This window comes from Lucilia sericata, unplaced genomic scaffold, assembly GCF_015586225.1.
Source record: "Lucilia sericata isolate MDLA Ls3-8-SP2 unplaced genomic scaffold, ASM1558622v1 Contig000950F_arrow, whole genome shotgun sequence".
Classification (NCBI taxonomy): domain Eukaryota; kingdom Metazoa; phylum Arthropoda; class Insecta; order Diptera; family Calliphoridae; genus Lucilia; species Lucilia sericata.
In genome coordinates this window covers 83,713-100,321 of record NW_023994935.1, presented here as the reverse complement: position 1 = coordinate 100,321, position 16,609 = coordinate 83,713, and the positions used below count along the sequence as shown (strand labels likewise).

At 31.5% G+C, this 16,609-nt stretch overlaps 2 protein-coding genes across 6 annotated transcripts in view; one reads left to right on the top strand and one right to left on the bottom strand.

Moving 5' to 3' along the window:
• The window catches only part of LOC119609231 (long-chain-fatty-acid--CoA ligase heimdall), a 48,627-nt gene that overhangs the window by 14,812 nt on the left and 17,206 nt on the right, over window positions 1-16,609 (bottom strand).
• Window positions 7,169-14,782, top strand: LOC119609232 (leucine-rich repeat-containing G-protein coupled receptor 4). Of its 5 annotated transcripts, none has more exons than XM_037963961.1 (5): window positions 7,169-7,275; window positions 10,239-11,261; window positions 13,628-14,218; window positions 14,289-14,482; window positions 14,556-14,782. In XM_037963961.1, exons 2-4 carry the CDS (start codon window positions 10,377-10,379, stop codon window positions 14,463-14,465), a joined length of 1,653 nt encoding a protein of 550 aa, XP_037819889.1. In that variant the 5' UTR covers window positions 7,169-7,275; window positions 10,239-10,376; the 3' UTR covers window positions 14,466-14,482; window positions 14,556-14,782. The 5 variants fall into 5 exon arrangements, with proteins under 5 accessions (XP_037819889.1, XP_037819884.1, XP_037819886.1 ...); XM_037963956.1 differs by having other exon boundaries at window positions 14,286-14,482; XM_037963958.1 differs by having other exon boundaries at window positions 7,187-7,302; window positions 14,286-14,482.

The window sequence follows — 16,609 nt, the reverse complement described above, 5'->3', positions numbered from 1 at the left end:
TATCCTTGTTGATAGTCTTATTAATATTATAATGAATAATATATTCAATAATCTAGACAATAACATAGTCAAAAGTCTAGACAATAGTCTAGTTATTACTCTAGTCAAGAGTCTAGTTAATAGTATTGTCAATACTCTGGTCGATATTATACTTAATAGTTTAGTTAATAGTCAAGAGCCTCGCCGGTGTTATAGTCAATAGTCTTGCCTGTGGCCTAGTCAATAGCCCTAGCAGACTAGTCGAATAAGTTACCAGTCGAAGTCCTTTAAATTTCGAACTTCTCAGGCTAACTTCAAGATTTCATTAGACTTATATATATGTATTTGAATTCAATTGCTTGAGTAAGACTACAAAATTCTATATGATTTATCCAACTTAACTAAACCACATTATGACCAACATTTTAACATTTTCACTACAAAATATAAATTTAATTTTCAATATAATCCCTCTGGTTTTAAAAATTCATATGATTGTTACATATTGTTATACCAAACTCATCTAAGGACACACATATGTCTTTATTTTTATGTATATTTTATATTTTTGCAAGCAATATGCAACATTTTACATAAATCATTTTCCTTAATCCTTCTGACTTTTTGCTCTTGCATTAGTATAAAAAGCTTTGATCATCTTAAAGAGATGCTATCACATCATATTTATTAATATTATTAGAGTTTGGCTAAATGCAGACATAATTGTTGGCAATCTATGGACATTAAATCTTATTTTGCACACAGTACATTGTATATGGTATTAGTTGCAACAATGTAAATGTTGTTGTTACCGCAAATGATAAGTACACCTTCATCTATGTCGGTAGGTATGATAGTGTATGAATAAATTGAAATATGAACAACAGCCTCATAGAGACATTTATACAAAAGACCAATAAGGAAACAGAATTGTAAGTAATATATATAATCTTATGTAGTCATATATGTAGCAACTGAAAATGCACAGTATAACAGTGACATTTGTATTGTCTGTGTAGATATTGGGTGGGAGGAAAAGTTATATTAACAAAACTCCTTATAGTTTAATATTACTTCATGCTAACCCGCTCCTGATATCACAATTTACGAATTAACTCTTAATCTCACCCAATATATCTGTTTAATTTCATACTCAACTACATATTACTAAATGCATGAATTGAAATTGTATTTTATCTTTTGTAAATTGTCAAATTTCAATTATTCAATATTGTTTTACATTATTATTACCACTATTATTAATATAACTAAACTACTGTTATTGTAGGCAAAATACATTTAATTTAATTTCAATAAGTATTATGTAGTAAACATACATAAAGTCTCTCAGAGCCTATTTAATTTGAATACTACAAAATGTCACATACATATATATACCGTATGTGGCTAAACTTTATAATCTTTGAACAAATACTTATAATATTAATAAATGCATTTAGTACTCTACAAAAACCAGGTACTAATTTGTTAAGAAAACTTTGAAAGTTGAAAAAACTTTTCAAGTTGAAAGAAAGAGAATGTTTTTAAATATATAAAGTTATATTTTTAAATAGTTGATAATTGTTCTAGAGTTCTAAAATGGATTTTAAACTCATGAGTCATTATAAGGAATATTGAACGAAATTTTTACATCCTACAAAAGTCATAGCAAAAACCTAACTTTTTGGATATACTACTCATACTACGTATGAGTAGTATATGAGTAGTATAGTCTATAGTCTCATACTACGTATGAGTAGTATATGAGTAGTATATAGTCTATAGTCTAGTCTATAGTCTAGTCTATAGTCTAGTCTATAGTCTAGTCTATAGTCTAGTCTATAGTCTAGTCTATAGTCTAGTCTATAGTCTAGTCTATAGTCTAGTCTATAGTCTAGTCTATAGTCTAGTCTATAGTCTAGTCTATAGTCTAGTCTATAGTCTAGTCTATAGTCTAGTCTATAGTCTAGTCTATAGTCTAGTCTATAGTCTAGTCTATAGTCTAGTCTGTAGTCTAGTCTATAGTCTAGTCTATAGTCTAGTCTATAGTCTAGTCTATCTAGTCTATAGTCTAGTCTATAGTCTAGTCTATAGTCTAGTCTGTAGTCTAGTCTATAGTCTAGTCTATAGTCTAGTCTATAGTCTAGTCTGTAGTCTAGTCTATAGTCTAGTCTATAATCTAGTCTATAGTCTAGTCTATAGTCTAGTCTATAGTCTAGTCTATAGTCTAGTCTATAGTCTAGTCTATAGTCTAGTCTATAGTCTAGTCTATAGTCTAGTCTATAGTCTAGTCTATAGTCTAGTCTATAGTCTAGTCTATAGTCTAGTCTATAGTCTAGTCTATAGTCTAGTCTATAGTCTAGTCTATAGTCTAGTCTATAGTCTAGTCTATAGTCTAGTCATAGTCTAGTCTAGTTAGTCTATAGTCTAGTCTATAGTCTAGTCTATAGTCTAGTCTATAGTCTAGTCTATAGTCTAGTCTATAGTCTAGTCTATAGTCTAGTCTATAGTCTAGTCTATAGTCTAGTCTATAGTCTAGTCTATAGTCTAGTCTATAGTCTAGTCTATAGTCTAGTCTATAGTCTAGTCTATAGTCTAGTCTATAGTCTAGTCTATAGTCTAGTCTATAGTCTAGTCTATAGTCTAGTCTATAGTCTAGTCTATAGTCTAGTCTATAGTCTAGTCTATAGTCTAGTCTATAGTCTAGTCTATAGTCTAGTCTATAGTCTAGTCTATAGTCTAGTCTATAGTCTAGTCTATAGTCTAGTCTATAGTAGCTATAGTCTAGTCTATAGTCTAGTCTATAGTCTAGTCTAGTCTAGTCTATAGTCTAGTCTATAGTCTAGTCTATAGTCTAGTCTATAGTCTAGTCTATAGTCTAGTCTATAGTCTAGTCTATAGTCTAGTCTATAGTCTAGTCTATAGTCTAGTCTATAGTCTAGTCTATAGTCTAGTCTATAGTCTAGTCTATAGTCTAGTCTATAGTCTAGTCTATAGTCTAGTCTATAGTCTAGTCTATAGTCTAGTCTATAGTCTAGTCTATAGTCTAGTCTATAGTCTAGTCTATAGTCTAGTCTATAGTCTAGTCTATAGTCTAGTCTATAGTCTAGTCTATAGTCTAGTCTATAGTCTAGTCTATAGTCTAGTCTATAGTCTAGTCTATAGTCTAGTCTATAGTCTAGTCTATAGTCTAGTCTATAGTCTAGTCTATAGTCTAGTCTATAGTCTAGTCTATAGTCTAGTTATAGTCTAGTCTTAGTCTAGTCTATAGTCTAGTCTATAGTCTAGTCTATAGTCTAGTCTATAGTCTAGTCTATAGCTAGTCTAAGTCTAGTCTATAGTCTAGTCTATAGTCTAGTCTATAGTCTAGTCTACAGTCTAGTCTATAGTCTAGTCTATAGTCTAGTCTATAGTCTAGTCTATAGTCTAGTCTATAGTCTAGTCTATAGTCTAGTCTATAGTCTAGTCTATAGTCTAGTCTATAGTCTAGTCTATAGTCTAGTCTATAGTCTAGTCTATAGTCTAGTCTATAGTCTAGTCTATAGTCTAGTCTATAGTCTAGTCTATAGTCTAGTCTATAGTCTAGTCTATAGTCTAGTCTAGTCTAGTCTATAGTCTAGTCTATAGTCTAGTCTATAGTCTAGTCTATAGTCTAGTCTATAGTCTAGTCTATAGTCTAGTCTATAGTCTAGTCTATAGTCTAGTCTATAGTCTAGTCTATAGTCTAGTCTATAGTCTAGTCTATAGTCTAGTCTATAGTCTAGTCTATAGTCTAGTCTATAGTCTAGTCTATAGTCTAGTCTATAGTCTAGTCTATAGTCTAGTCTATAGTCTAGTCTATAGTCTAGTCTATAGTCTAGTCTATAGTCTAGTCTATAGTCTAGTCTATAGTCTAGTCTATAGTCTAGTCTATAGTCTAGTCTATAGTCTAGTCTATAGTCTAGTCTATAGTCTATAGTCTAGTCTATAGTCTAGTCTATAGTCTAGTCTATAGTCTAGTCTATAGTCTAGTCTAAGTCTAGTCTATAGTCTAGTCTATAGTCTAGTCTATAGTCTAGTCTATAGTCTAGTCTATAGTCTAGTCTATAGTCTAGTCTATAAGTTTCTAGTCTTATAGTCTAGTCTATAGTCTAGTCTATAGTCTAGTCTATAGTCTAGTCTATAGTCTAGTCTATAGTCTAGTCTATAGTCTAGTCTATAGTCTAGTCTATAGTCTAGTCTATAGTCTAGTCTATAGTCTAGTCTTATAGTCTAGTCTATAGTCTAGTCTATAGTCTAGTCTATAGTCTAGTCTATAGTCTAGTCTATAGTCAGTCTATAGTCTAGTCTATAGTCTAGTCTATCGTACTAGTCTATAGTCTAGTCTATAGTCTAGTCTATAGTCTAGTCTATAGTCTAGTCTATAGTCTAGTCTATAGTCTAGTCTATAGTCTAGTCTATAGTCTAGTCTATAGTCTAGTCTATAGTCTAGTCTATAGTCTAGTCTATAGTCTAGTCTATAGTCTAGTCTATAGTCTATAGTCTAGTCTATATCTTAGTCTATTGTCTAGTTTATAGTCTAGTCTATAGTCTAGTTTATAGTCTAGTCTGTAGTCTAGTAAATAGTCTAGTCAATAGTCTAGTCAATAGTCTAGTCAATAGTCTAGTCAATAGTCTAGTCAATAGTCTAGTCAATAGTCAAGTCAATAGTCTAGTCAATAGTCTAGTCAATAGTCTAGTCAATAGTCTAGTCAATAGTCTAGTCAATAGTCTAGTCAGTAGTCTAGTCAATAGTCTAGTCATAGTCTATTCTAGCCAATCGTAATATTAATAGTCTACTCAATAGTAAGTAGTCTAGTCAGTAGTAGTCAATAGTAAGACTAGTCTATAGTCTAGTCTATAGTCTAGTCTATAGTCTAGTCTATAGTCTAGTCTATAGTCTAGTCTATAGTCTAGTCTATAGTCTAGTCTATAGTCTAGTCTATAGTCTAGTCTATAGTCTAGTCTATAGTCTAGTCTATAGTCTAGTCTATAGTCTAGTCTATAGTCTAGTCTATAGTCTAGTCTATAGTCTAGTCTATAGTCTAGTCTATAGTCTAGTCTATAGTCTAGTCTATAGTCTAGTCTATAGTCTAGTCTATAGTCTAGTCTATAGTCTAGTCTATAGTCTAGTCTATAGTCTAGTCTATAGTCTAGTCTCTAGTCTAGTCTATAGTCTAGTCTATAGTCTAGTCTATAGTCTAGTCTGTAGTCTAGTCTATAGTCTAGTCTATATTCTAGTCTATTGTCTAGTTTATAGTCTAGTCTATAGTCTAGTTTATAGTCTAGTCTGTAGTCTAGTAAATAGTCTAGTCAATAGTCTAGTCAATAGTCTAGTCAATAGTCTAGTCAATAGTCTAGTCAATAGTCTAGTCAATAGTCAAGTCAGTAGTCTAGTCAATAGTCTAGTCAATAGTCTAGTCAATAGTCTAGTCAATAGTCTAGTCAATAGTCTAGTCAGTAGTCTAGTCAATAGTCTAGTCATAGTCTATTCTAGCCAATCGTAATATTAATAGTCTACTCAATAGTAAGTAGTCTAGTCAGTAGTTAGTTCAATAGTAAGACTAGTCTATAGTCTAGTCTATAGTCTAGTCTATAGTCTAGTCTATAGTCTAGTCTATAGTCTAGTCTATAGTCTAGTCTATAGGCTAGTCTATAGTCTAGTCTATAGTCTAGTCTATAGTCTAGTCTATAGTCTAGTCTATAGTCTAGTCTACAGTCTAGTCTACAGTCTAGTCTGTAGTCTGGTCTATAGTCTAGTCTATAGTCTAGTCTATAGTCTAGTCTATAGTCTAGTCTATAGTCTAGTTATAGTAGTCTATAGTCTAGTCTATAGTCTAGTCTATAGTCTAGTCTAGTGTAGTCTAGTCTAGCGATAGTCTAGTCTATAGTCTAGTCTATAGTCTAGTCTATAGTCTAGTCTATAGGTCTAGTCTATAGTCTAGTCTATAGTCTAGTCTATAGTCTAGTCTATAGTCTAGTCTAGTCTATAGTCTAGTCTATAGTCTAGTCTATATAGTCTAGTCTATAGTCTAGTCTATAGTCTAGTCTAGTTAGTCTATAGTCTAGTCTATAGTCTAGTCTATAGTCTAGTCTATAGTCTAGTCTATAGTCTAGTCTATAGTCTAGTCTATAGTCTAGTCTATAGTCTAGTCTATAGTCTAGTCTATAGTCTAGTCTATAGTCTAGTCTATAGTCTAGTCTATAGTCTAGTCTATAGTCTAGTCTATAGTCTAGTCTATAGTCTAGTCTATAGTCTAGTCTATAGTAGTCTATAGTCTAGTCTATAGTCTAGTCTATAGTCTAGTCTATAGTCTAGTCTATAGTCTAGTCTATAGTCTAGTCTATAGTCTAGTCTATAGTCTAGTCTATAGTCTAGTCTATAGTCTAGTCTATAGTCTAGTCTATAGTCTAGTCTATAGTAGTCTATAGTCTAGTCTATAGTCTAGTCTATAGTCTAGTCTATAGTCTAGTCTATAGTCTAGTCTATAGTCTAGTCTATAGTCTAGTCTATAGTCTAGTCTAGTCTAGTCTATAGTCTAGTCTATAGTCTAGTCTATAGGTCTAGTCTTAGTTAGTCTATAGTCTAGTCTGTTATTAGTCTAGTCATAGCTAGTCTATATTCTAGTCATTGTCTAGTTTATAGTCTAGTTATAGTCTAGTTTATAGTTCTAGTCTGTAGTTAGATTTGTAGTCAATCCTAATTCCAGTTGTATTATGTTGTCCATCGTTGTATTCTGTAGTGTATTTTTTTAAAGTATTTTTCTCGAATTCTTTCTAACGTGACTTAAACTGCATCCCCTTTATATTATTTTCTAATATAGTTGTTCTTTCTTATCATTTTACTATTATTAGTTTTAATCTTATTTTTAATCAGTTTTTCTATCTATTTTCTTCTCCTAGATATTACGAATCTCTTTACGTAGACATGTATTTTCTTATTTTAATATTTTATCTACTGAATATAATCTATCATTTCTTTGTTTATATTTACTTAAGTTATTAGCAAGCCATTTTTATATTTAACAAAAGTTTTTTTATTTTGCATAATTTACAACAAGTGTTAATTGATATAAACACTTTTTAAATAGAGATTTATCTCGCATAAAAAAATTATTAAATGAAGTTTAAAAAAAAAATCTAATTTTTCAGAGTGATAAACAATTTTGCCACAGTTTCAATTAAACGGTCGTCGAGTTTAAATCGTATGGAAATTTTACGTGAAAATAAAGAATAAAGTGGAAAACTAAAATTATTGCAAAAATCGATAAATAATAAGTAAATCAAAGAATAAAATATTAAAAAGTTAGATACGAAATCACAGTTTTAAATAAGTGACTAGACAAATTTCTTTAGCCAACTACAGATATATCATAACCCATATAAATTTTTACTTAAAAATCATACGTAAAACCTACTAAACTTAAAAATCCAGGGACTACAATAAAACAAAGACAATTAAAGTAAATAATAATAATAATAAGCCATTTGTATACGAGTATAAAAGCACGATTTTTGCTGCATTTATTTATGTTTGTGTCTAGATGAATATCAAACTCTACATGTATCTGTAAAACAATACACACGTATGTGTGTATCTGGGCAAAAACTAAAGGCAAAAAAATACATCAGCAACATGTCTTGTAAATTTTATTCAATTGTAAACATCAGTGTTTTATACCCGTATCTTGACAGCAACCAAACACGTCCATCTTTTCACACACACACACATACACAACATACTATACATACACTCGACGAGATAAACAGTCGTCATTCAGTGGCAAACAGACAAGCACAACGACAGACAGATAGTTGGTGCTGAATTTAAGACAGCAAAAAGCACCAGCAACTACAACTATAATGACAAAGACAGTAAGACAATAACGAGGAGGATCTGGACAATGACGACAATGAAAATAAAAACAACAGCGAAGTTAACTAATTTGTAAGATAACAAATGGCTGAAATAACAAGCAAGTTGAACAGAAAACATTAAAGACTAAAACGGGAGTGAATGAAATTAAAGTCCTAATGAGGATGAGGTTGATAGGAAGAAGAGCTATTTATTGGGAATTGATAGATATTTAATAGGCTAGTCAATGATCTAGTCAATAGTCTAGTCAATAGTATAGACAATAGTCTAGTCAATAATCTAGTCAATAGTCTAGTCAATAGTCTAGTCAATAGTATAGTTAACAGCTTAGTCAATAGTCTATTCTATAGTCTAGCCTAGTCAATAGTCTATTCAATGGTCTAGTCAATGACTAGACAATAGTCTAGTCAATAATCTAGCCAATAGTCTAGTCAATAATCTAGCCAATAGTCTAGTCAATACTCTAGTCAATAATCTAGTCATAGTCTAGTCATAGTGTAGTCATAGTCTAGTCATAGTCTAGTCATAGTCTAGTCATAGTCTAGTCATAGTCTAGTCATAGTCTAGTCATAGTCTAGTCATAGTCTAGTCATAGTCTAGTCATAGTCTAGTCATAGTCTAGTCATAGTCTAGTCATAGTCTAGTCATAGTCTAGTCTAGTCATAGTCTAGTCATAGTCTAGTCATAGTCTAGTCATAGTCTAGTCATAGTCTAGTCATAGTCTAGTCATAGTCTAGTCATAGTCTAGTCATAGTCTAGTCATAGTCTAGTCATAGTCTAGTCATAGTCTAGTCTAGTCTAGTCATAGTCTAGTCATAGTCTAGTCATAGTCTAGTCATAGTCTAGTCATAGTCTAGTCATAGTCTAGTCATAGTCTAGTCATAGTCTAGTCATAGTCTAGTCATAGTCTAGTCATAGTCTAGTCATAGTCTAGTCATAGTCTAGTCATAGTCTAGTCATAGTCTAGTCATAGTCTAGTCATAGTCTAGTCATAGTCTAGTCATAGTCTAGTCATAGTCTAGTCATAGTCTAGTCATAGTCTAGTCATAGTCTAGTCATAGTCTAGTCATAGTCTAGTCATAGTCTAGTCATAGTCTAGTCATAGTCCTAGTCATAGTCTAGTCATAGTCTAGTCATAGTCTAGTCATAGTCTAGTCATAGTCTAGTCATAGTCCTAGTCATAGTCTAGTCATAGTCTAGTCATAGTCTAGTCATAGTCTAGTCATAGTCTAGTCATAGTCTAGTCATAGTCTAGTCATAGTCTAGTCATAGTCTAGTCATAGTCTAGTCATAGTCTAGTCATAGTCTAGTCATAGTCTAGTCATAGTCTAGTCATAGTCTAGTCATAGTCTAGTCATAGTCTAGTCATAGTCTAGTCATAGTCTAGTCATAGTCTAGTCATAGTCTAGTCATAGTCTAGTCATAGTCTAGTCATAGTCTAGTCATAGTCTAGTCATAGTCTAGTCATAGTCTAGTCATAGTCTAGTCATAGTCTAGTCATAGTCTAGTCATAGTCTAGTCATAGTCTAGTCATAGTAGTCCTAGTCATAGTCTAGTCATAGTCTAGTCATAGTCTAGTCATAGTCTAGTCATAGTCTAGTCAATAGTCTAGTAAATAGTCTAGTCAATAGTCTAGTCAATAGTCTAGTCAATAGTCTAGTCAATAGTCTAGTCAATAGTCTAGTCAATAGTCAAGTCAATAGTCTAGTCAATAGTCTAGTCAATAGTCTAGTCAATAGTCTAGTCAATAGTCTAGTCAATAGTCTAGTCAATAGTCTAGTCAATAGTCTAGTCAATAGTCTAGTCAGTAGTCTAGTCAATAGTCTAGTCATAGTCTATTCTAGCCAATCGTAATATTAATAGTCTACTCAATAGTAAGTAGTCTAGTCAGTAGTTAGTCAATAGTAATGCTAATGGTCTACTCAATAGTAAGTAGTTTAGTCAGTAGTATAGTCAATAGTTTAGTCATTAGTCCATTCGAATGCCTAGTCAAGAGTTAACTTAATAGTCAATATTATAGTCAACAGTTTACGTAATAGTCTAGTCAATAGTCTGGTTAATAGTCTAGTCAATAGCCTAGTCGATAGTGTAATTAATAGTCTAGTCAATAGGCTGGTCAATAAACTGATTCGGTCGTCTAGTCTGTGGTATAATTAACAGAGGAGTGAATAGTCTAGTCAACTGTCTTGTCTATAGTCTAGTCATAGCACTAGTAGTGGTCTAGTGAATAGCTCAATTGATAGCGTATGAAAATAAAGTTCTGGCTAATATGTTGAACAACTTTGAATACAACCTTTTCTGTGGTAGTGGATATAAATAGTAAAAGATTTAATTTAATTTAAAAATCTGCATATTTTTTCCCTAGAACGTGTAACTGAATTAATAAAATGTTCAAAGAGTGAAAGAAGAACTAAAGTAAATCCAACAAAAAAAACAGTAAAAGTACAAAAAAAGACAAAACGACCAAGCAATATTCCAATCAATTCCTGCAACAAGAAAAAAAATGTTCTTTAAATATTACTTTTTAATTTTTCTGATTTGTGTGCTGCATCATTACATTGCTCCTGTCGCCAGCAATGCTTTGCGTCCCGGTTCTGGTCTATCTTTGTCGCTGCACAATTGCAACAAAGATAAGTTGTTTCAATTTCCGGATTTCAATGCCATCACAGACTTAAATGTTCATCATTGCTATATACCCACCTTGGAGAATGCATTTTTCATACGCTTCACTGCCCTTACCAATTTGGAAATCACCGACAGTCAACTGTCGTTTTTGGAAGATTATGCATTTCATGGCTTAAAACATTTGCGTTCATTATCTTTGGCTCATAATAATTTAACTCATGTTAAATCATGGTCCAACGAACAAATGTCCTCGTTAATAAGTTTGGATTTAAAACGCAACGCTATAAGGCAACTTACTCTAAAGAGTTTTTCGCGTTATCCCAATTTACAGCGTTTAAATTTGTTGGGTAATCTTTTGGAAGACATCGATGATGGTATATTTCGTTGGATGCCTCATTTAAAATATTTAAATTTGGGTAGAAATCGTTTAATCGCTTTGGAGAATCGCAACTTTCATGGCATGCATCGTCTGTCGTATTTGGCTTTGCATTTTAATGCTATCGAAGATATTGAGGATGAATCGTTTGGCACTAACTCCCACTTGAGGACATTACGTTTGGAGGGGAATAAATTAACGGATTTGGATTTTTTGAAAGTTAAAAGTTTAACGCGTTTGCAGCATTTGAATTTGTCATTCAATGAGTTGGCAACACTGGATGACATGACTTTTTCAAAGGATTTTGAAATTGTTGATTTGGATTTATCCTATAACCGTTTAATGGAAATACAAGAGGATGTTTTTCTCGGCTTGGAAGCATTGGTGGTGAGTGTATAAGAAAATTATACAGAAATGGAATTGAAATTTGATCACACGATCGTTTGATCGAATTCTCTTTAAAAATTTTTCGAAAACGATCGTTATTTCTAAAGAAAATTTAATCAAACGATCGTTATCGACAAATGTTCTAAAGAAAATTTGATCAAACGATCGTTATTTAAAGGTTTTTAAAGGAAGTTATATCAAGTGATCGTTATCGAAAATTTTCTAAAGAAAGTTTAATCAAACGATCGTTATCGAAAATGTTCTAAAGAAAATTTCATCAAACGACCGTTATCAAAAATTTTCTAAAGAAAATTTCATCAAACGATCGTTATCAAAATTTTTTTTTTCTAAAGAAAATTTCATCAAAGGATCGTTATCAAAAATTTTCTAAAGAAAATAAGTTCTAACGATCGTTGTCGAAATTTTTTTAAACAAAATTTCATCAAACGATCGTTATCGAAACTGTTCTAAAGAAAATTTCATCAAACGATCGTTATCGAAACTGTTCCAAAGAAAATTTCATCAAACGATCGTTATCGAAACTGTTCTAAAGAAAATTTCATCAAACGATCGTTATCGAAACTGTTCTAAAGAAAATTTCATCAAACGACCGTTATCAAAAATTTTCTAAAGAAAATTTCATCAAACGATCGTTATCAAAATTTTTTTTTTCTAAAGAAAATTTCATCAAAGGATCGTTATCAAAAATTTTCTAAAGAAAATAAGTTCTAACGATCGTTGTCGAAATTTTTTTAAACAAAATTTCATCAAACGATCGTTATCGAAACTGTTCTAAAGAAAATTTCATCAAACGATCGTTATCGAAACTGTTCTAAAGAAAATTTCATCAAACGATCGTTATCAAAAATTTTCTAAAGAAAATTTCATCAAACGATCGTTATCAAAAATTTTCTAAAGAAAATTTCATCAAACGATCGTTATCAAAAATTTTCTAAAGAAAATTTCATCAAACGATCGTTATCGAAACTGTTCCAAAGAAAATTTCATCAAACGATCGTTATCGAAACTGTTCTAAAGAAAATTTCATCAAACGATCGTTATCGAAACTGTTCTAAAGAAAATTTCATCAAACGACCGTTATCAAAAATTTTCTAAAGAAAATTTCATCAAACGATCGTTATCAAAATTTTTTTTTTCTAAAGAAAATTTCATCAAAGGATCGTTATCAAAAATTTTCTAAAGAAAATAAGTTCTAACGATCGTTGTCGAAATTTTTTTAAACAAAATTTCATCAAACGATCGTTATCGAAACTGTTCTAAAGAAAATTTCATCAAACGATCGTTATCGAAACTGTTCTAAAGAAAATTTCATCAAACGATCGTTATCAAAAATTTTCTAAAGAAAATTTCATCAAACGATCGTTATCAAAAATTTTCTAAAGAAAATTTCATCAAACGATCGTTATCAAAAATTTTCTAAAGAAAATTTCATCAAACGATCGTTATCAAAAATTTTCTAAAGAAAATTTCATCAAACGATCGTTATCAAAAATTTTCTAAAGAAAATTTCATCAAACGATCGTTATCAAAAATTTTCTAAAGAAAATTTCATCAAACGATCGTTATCAAAAATTTTCTAAAGAAAATTTCATCAAACGATCGTTATCAAAAATTTTCTAAAGAAAATTTCATCAAACGATCGTTATCAAAAATTTTCTAAAGAAAATTCGATCGAACGATCGTTATCAAAAATTTTCTAAAGAAAATTTGATCAATCGATCGTTATCAAAAATTTTCTAAAGAAAATTAGATCGTTATCGAAAATCGTCTTAAGAAAATTTGATCAAACGATCATTAACGAATATTTTCTAATGAAAATTAGATCAAACGATGGATATCGAAAATTTTATATAGAAAATATGACCTATCTATCGATCGTTATCGAAAATTTTATACAGAAAATATGATCAATCGAACGTTATCGAAAATTTTGTATAGAAAATGAAATTAATTGATCGTTATAGAAATTTTTCTAAAGAAAATTAGATCGTTATCGAAAATTGTCTTAAGAAAATTTGATCAAACGATCATTAACGATTATTTTCTAATGAAAATTAGATCAAACGATGGATATCGAAAATTTTATATAGAAAATATGACCTATCTATCGATCGTTATAAAAAATGTTCTATAGAAAATATTATCGACCGATCGTTATCGAAAATTTTATACAGAAAATATGATCAATCGATCGTTATCAAAAATTTCTTATAGAAAATGTGGTCTGTCGATCACTATCGATAATTTCCTATAGAAAATGTGATCGATCGAACGTTACCGAAAATTTCCCAAAGAAAAAATTATCGATCGGAAGGGGACCAATAATTTCAATTTATTTCTTACAGAACCTTAACATCAGTCACAACTCCATACGCCACATTGCACCCAAAACATTCGATGAGCTACCTAGTCTGGAATTTCTTGAGCTAAATCACAATGAGTTATCTCATTTACATGCTGACATTTTTAATGTTACCAGTCAACTGCAAAGCATTAATTTATCACATAACAAACTCAGCAGCATCGATCCAACACTCTTCTCTTCGTTGGTATATTTAAAATCGTTGGATTTATCACAAAATCAATTGTCTAATGATGACTTTATCGAAAATCTGGCCTTAGAGTTACAATGTCATGAATTACGTTTAAATCTCAGTGATAATCACTATCGTATTGTTAACATTTCATCACTGTTGACATTCGAACAAGTGGAGTTGGCCGGCAATTGGTGGAGTTGTAAATGGTTGATAAAGGAAATGTTGAAAATACCCAAATCAATTAATTTTGGTCGCACTTATGCCGTACACACCGATTGGAGTTTGGCTATGTTGGACACGAAAGGTATTAACTGTTATGATGAGGATTCGAAAAGGAACATAATTATTTTGGATACTAGCAGGGTGTGGGAGCAGAAATTTGAACAGATGAAGTGTTCGGTTAGTCAGAACAATAATTTCCAAATGATTTTCATTATAAATATAAAACTTTTCTAACTATTTTCAGCAGCCTTCAAATCTTGAGGTGCAACCCTCTCCACCGCCTCTTAATTGGCCACGCATTAAATTGGACCGTTTTGACTCTCGCTCGGTGGTTATTTGGATGTTGATTGCTATAGCCATAGCCTTCTCTGCTTTGAGAATTGGCCGTAAATTGGTGGACCAAAAGGAGAGACAAAAAAGTTAAGAGAATTAAGGGAAAAGGTATTCATTTGATGAGAGAGTTATATTGGAATAAGTTTTACAGATTAATTTAAATTTGCTTTGTTTATTGCAGCAAAAGGGACAATTCGAAAAGGAGAGTTTAACAAAATGCTTTGAGGATGCTGATATCGATAGTCCTCAGAGTTCAGAAGATACACTAAATAATTTAAAAAAATAAGTTAAAGTTAGTATTTAGATTTTTAAAAGTATTTATTACGAAGAAAACTTTCGATAAAGAAAATAGACTTAAATAAAGAAAATTTTAGGAATTAATTAAGATCCCTAGATCCGCAAAAACAATATGTTACGAGTATTTAATATTACAATCAAGGATCCATATTCTAAACTCAGTCTTGTATAGTCTATAGTGTGGTCCATAGTCTGGTCTATAGTCTAGTCTATAGTCTGGTCTATAGTCTAGTCTATAGTCTAGTCTATAGTCTAGTCTATAGTCTAGTCTATAGTCTAGTCTAGTCTATAGTCTAGTCTATAGTCTAGTCTATAGTCTAGTCTATAGTCTAGTCTATAGTCTAGTCTATAGTCTAGTCTATAGTCTAGTCTATAGTCTAGTCTATAGTCTAGTCTATAGTCTAGTCTATAGTCTAGTCTATAGTCTAGTCTATAGTCTAGTCTATAGTCTAGTCTATAGTCTAGTCTATAGTCTAGTCTATAGTCTAGTCTATAGTCTAGTCTATAGTCTAGTCTATAGTCTAGTCTATAGTCTAGTCTATAGTCTAGTCTATAGTCTAGTCTATAGTTAGTCTATAGTCTAGTCTATAGTCTAGTCTATAGTCTAGTCTATAGTCTAGTCTATAGTCTAGTCTATAGTCTAGTCTATAGTCTAGTCTATAGTCTAGTCTATAGTCTAGTCTATAGTCTAGTCTATAGTCTAGTCTATAGTCTAGTCTATAGTCTAGTCTATAGTCTAGTCTATAGTCTAGTCTATAGTCTAGTCTATAGTCTAGTCTATAGTCTAGTCTATAGTCTAGTCTATAGTCTAGTCTATAGTCTAGTCTATAGTCTAGTCTATAGTCTAGTCTATAGTCTAGTCTATAGTCTAGTCTATAGTCTAGTCTATAGTCTAGTCTATAGTCTAGTCTATAGTCTAGTCTATAGTCTAGTCTATAGTCTAGTCTATAGTCTAGTCTATAGTCTAGTCTATAGTCTAGTCTATAGTCTAGTCTATAGTCTAGTCTATAGTCTAGTCTATAGTCTAGTCTATAGTCTAGTCTATAGTCTAGTCTATAGTCTAGTCTATAGTCTAGTCTATAGTCTAGTCTATAGTCTAGTCTATAGTCTAGTCTATAGTCTAGTCTATAGTCTAGTCTATAGTCTAGTCTATAGTCTAGTCTATAGTCTAGTCTATAGTCTAGTCTATAGTCTAGTCTATAGTCTAGTCTATAGTCTAGTCTATAGTCTAGTCTATAGTCTAGTCTATAGTCTAGTCTATAGTCTAGTCTATAGTCTAGTCTATAGTCTAGTCTATAGTCTAGATAGTAGTCTATAGTCTAGTCTATAGTCTAGTCTATAGTCTAGTCTATAGTCTAGTCTATAGTCTAGTCTATAGTCGTCTAGTCTAGTCTATAGTCTAGTCTATAGTCTAGTCTATAGTCTAGTCTATAGTCTAGTCTATAGTCTAGTCTATAGTCTAGTCTATAGTCTAGTCTATAGTCTAGTCTATAGTCTAGTCTATAGTCTAGTCTATAGTCTAGTCTATAGTCTAGTCTATAGTCTAGTCTATAGTCTAGTCTATAGTCTAGTCTATAGTCTAGTCTATAGTCTAGTCTATAGTCTAGTCTATAGTCATCTTAATCTAAAGTCTAGTCTATAGTCTAGTCTATAGTCTAGTCTATAGTCTAGTCTATAGTCTAGTCTATAGTCTAGTCTATAGCCTAGTCTATAGTCTAGTCTATAGTCTAGTCTATAGTCTAGTCTATAGTCTAGTCTAGTCTATAGTCTAGTCTATAGTCTAGTCTATAGTCTAGTCTATAGTCTAGTCTATAGTCTAGTCTATAGTCTAGTCTATAGTCTAGTCTATAGTCTAGTCTAGTCTAGTCTATAGTCTAGTCTATAGTCTAGTCTATAGTCTAGTCTATAGTCTAGTCTATAGTCTAGTCTATAGTCTAG

Coding starts and splice junctions, on each gene's coding strand:
- LOC119609232 (XM_037963956.1), top strand. CDS start 10,377: ATGTTCTTTAAATATTACTTTTTAATTTTTCTGATTTGTGTGCTGCAT. Junction 11,262..13,627: donor TCGGCTTGGAAGCATTGGTG/GTGAGTGTATAA, acceptor TATTTCTTACAG/AACCTTAACATCAGTCACAA. Junction 14,219..14,285: donor TTGAACAGATGAAGTGTTCG/GTTAGTCAGAAC, acceptor AACTATTTTCAG/CAGCCTTCAAATCTTGAGGT.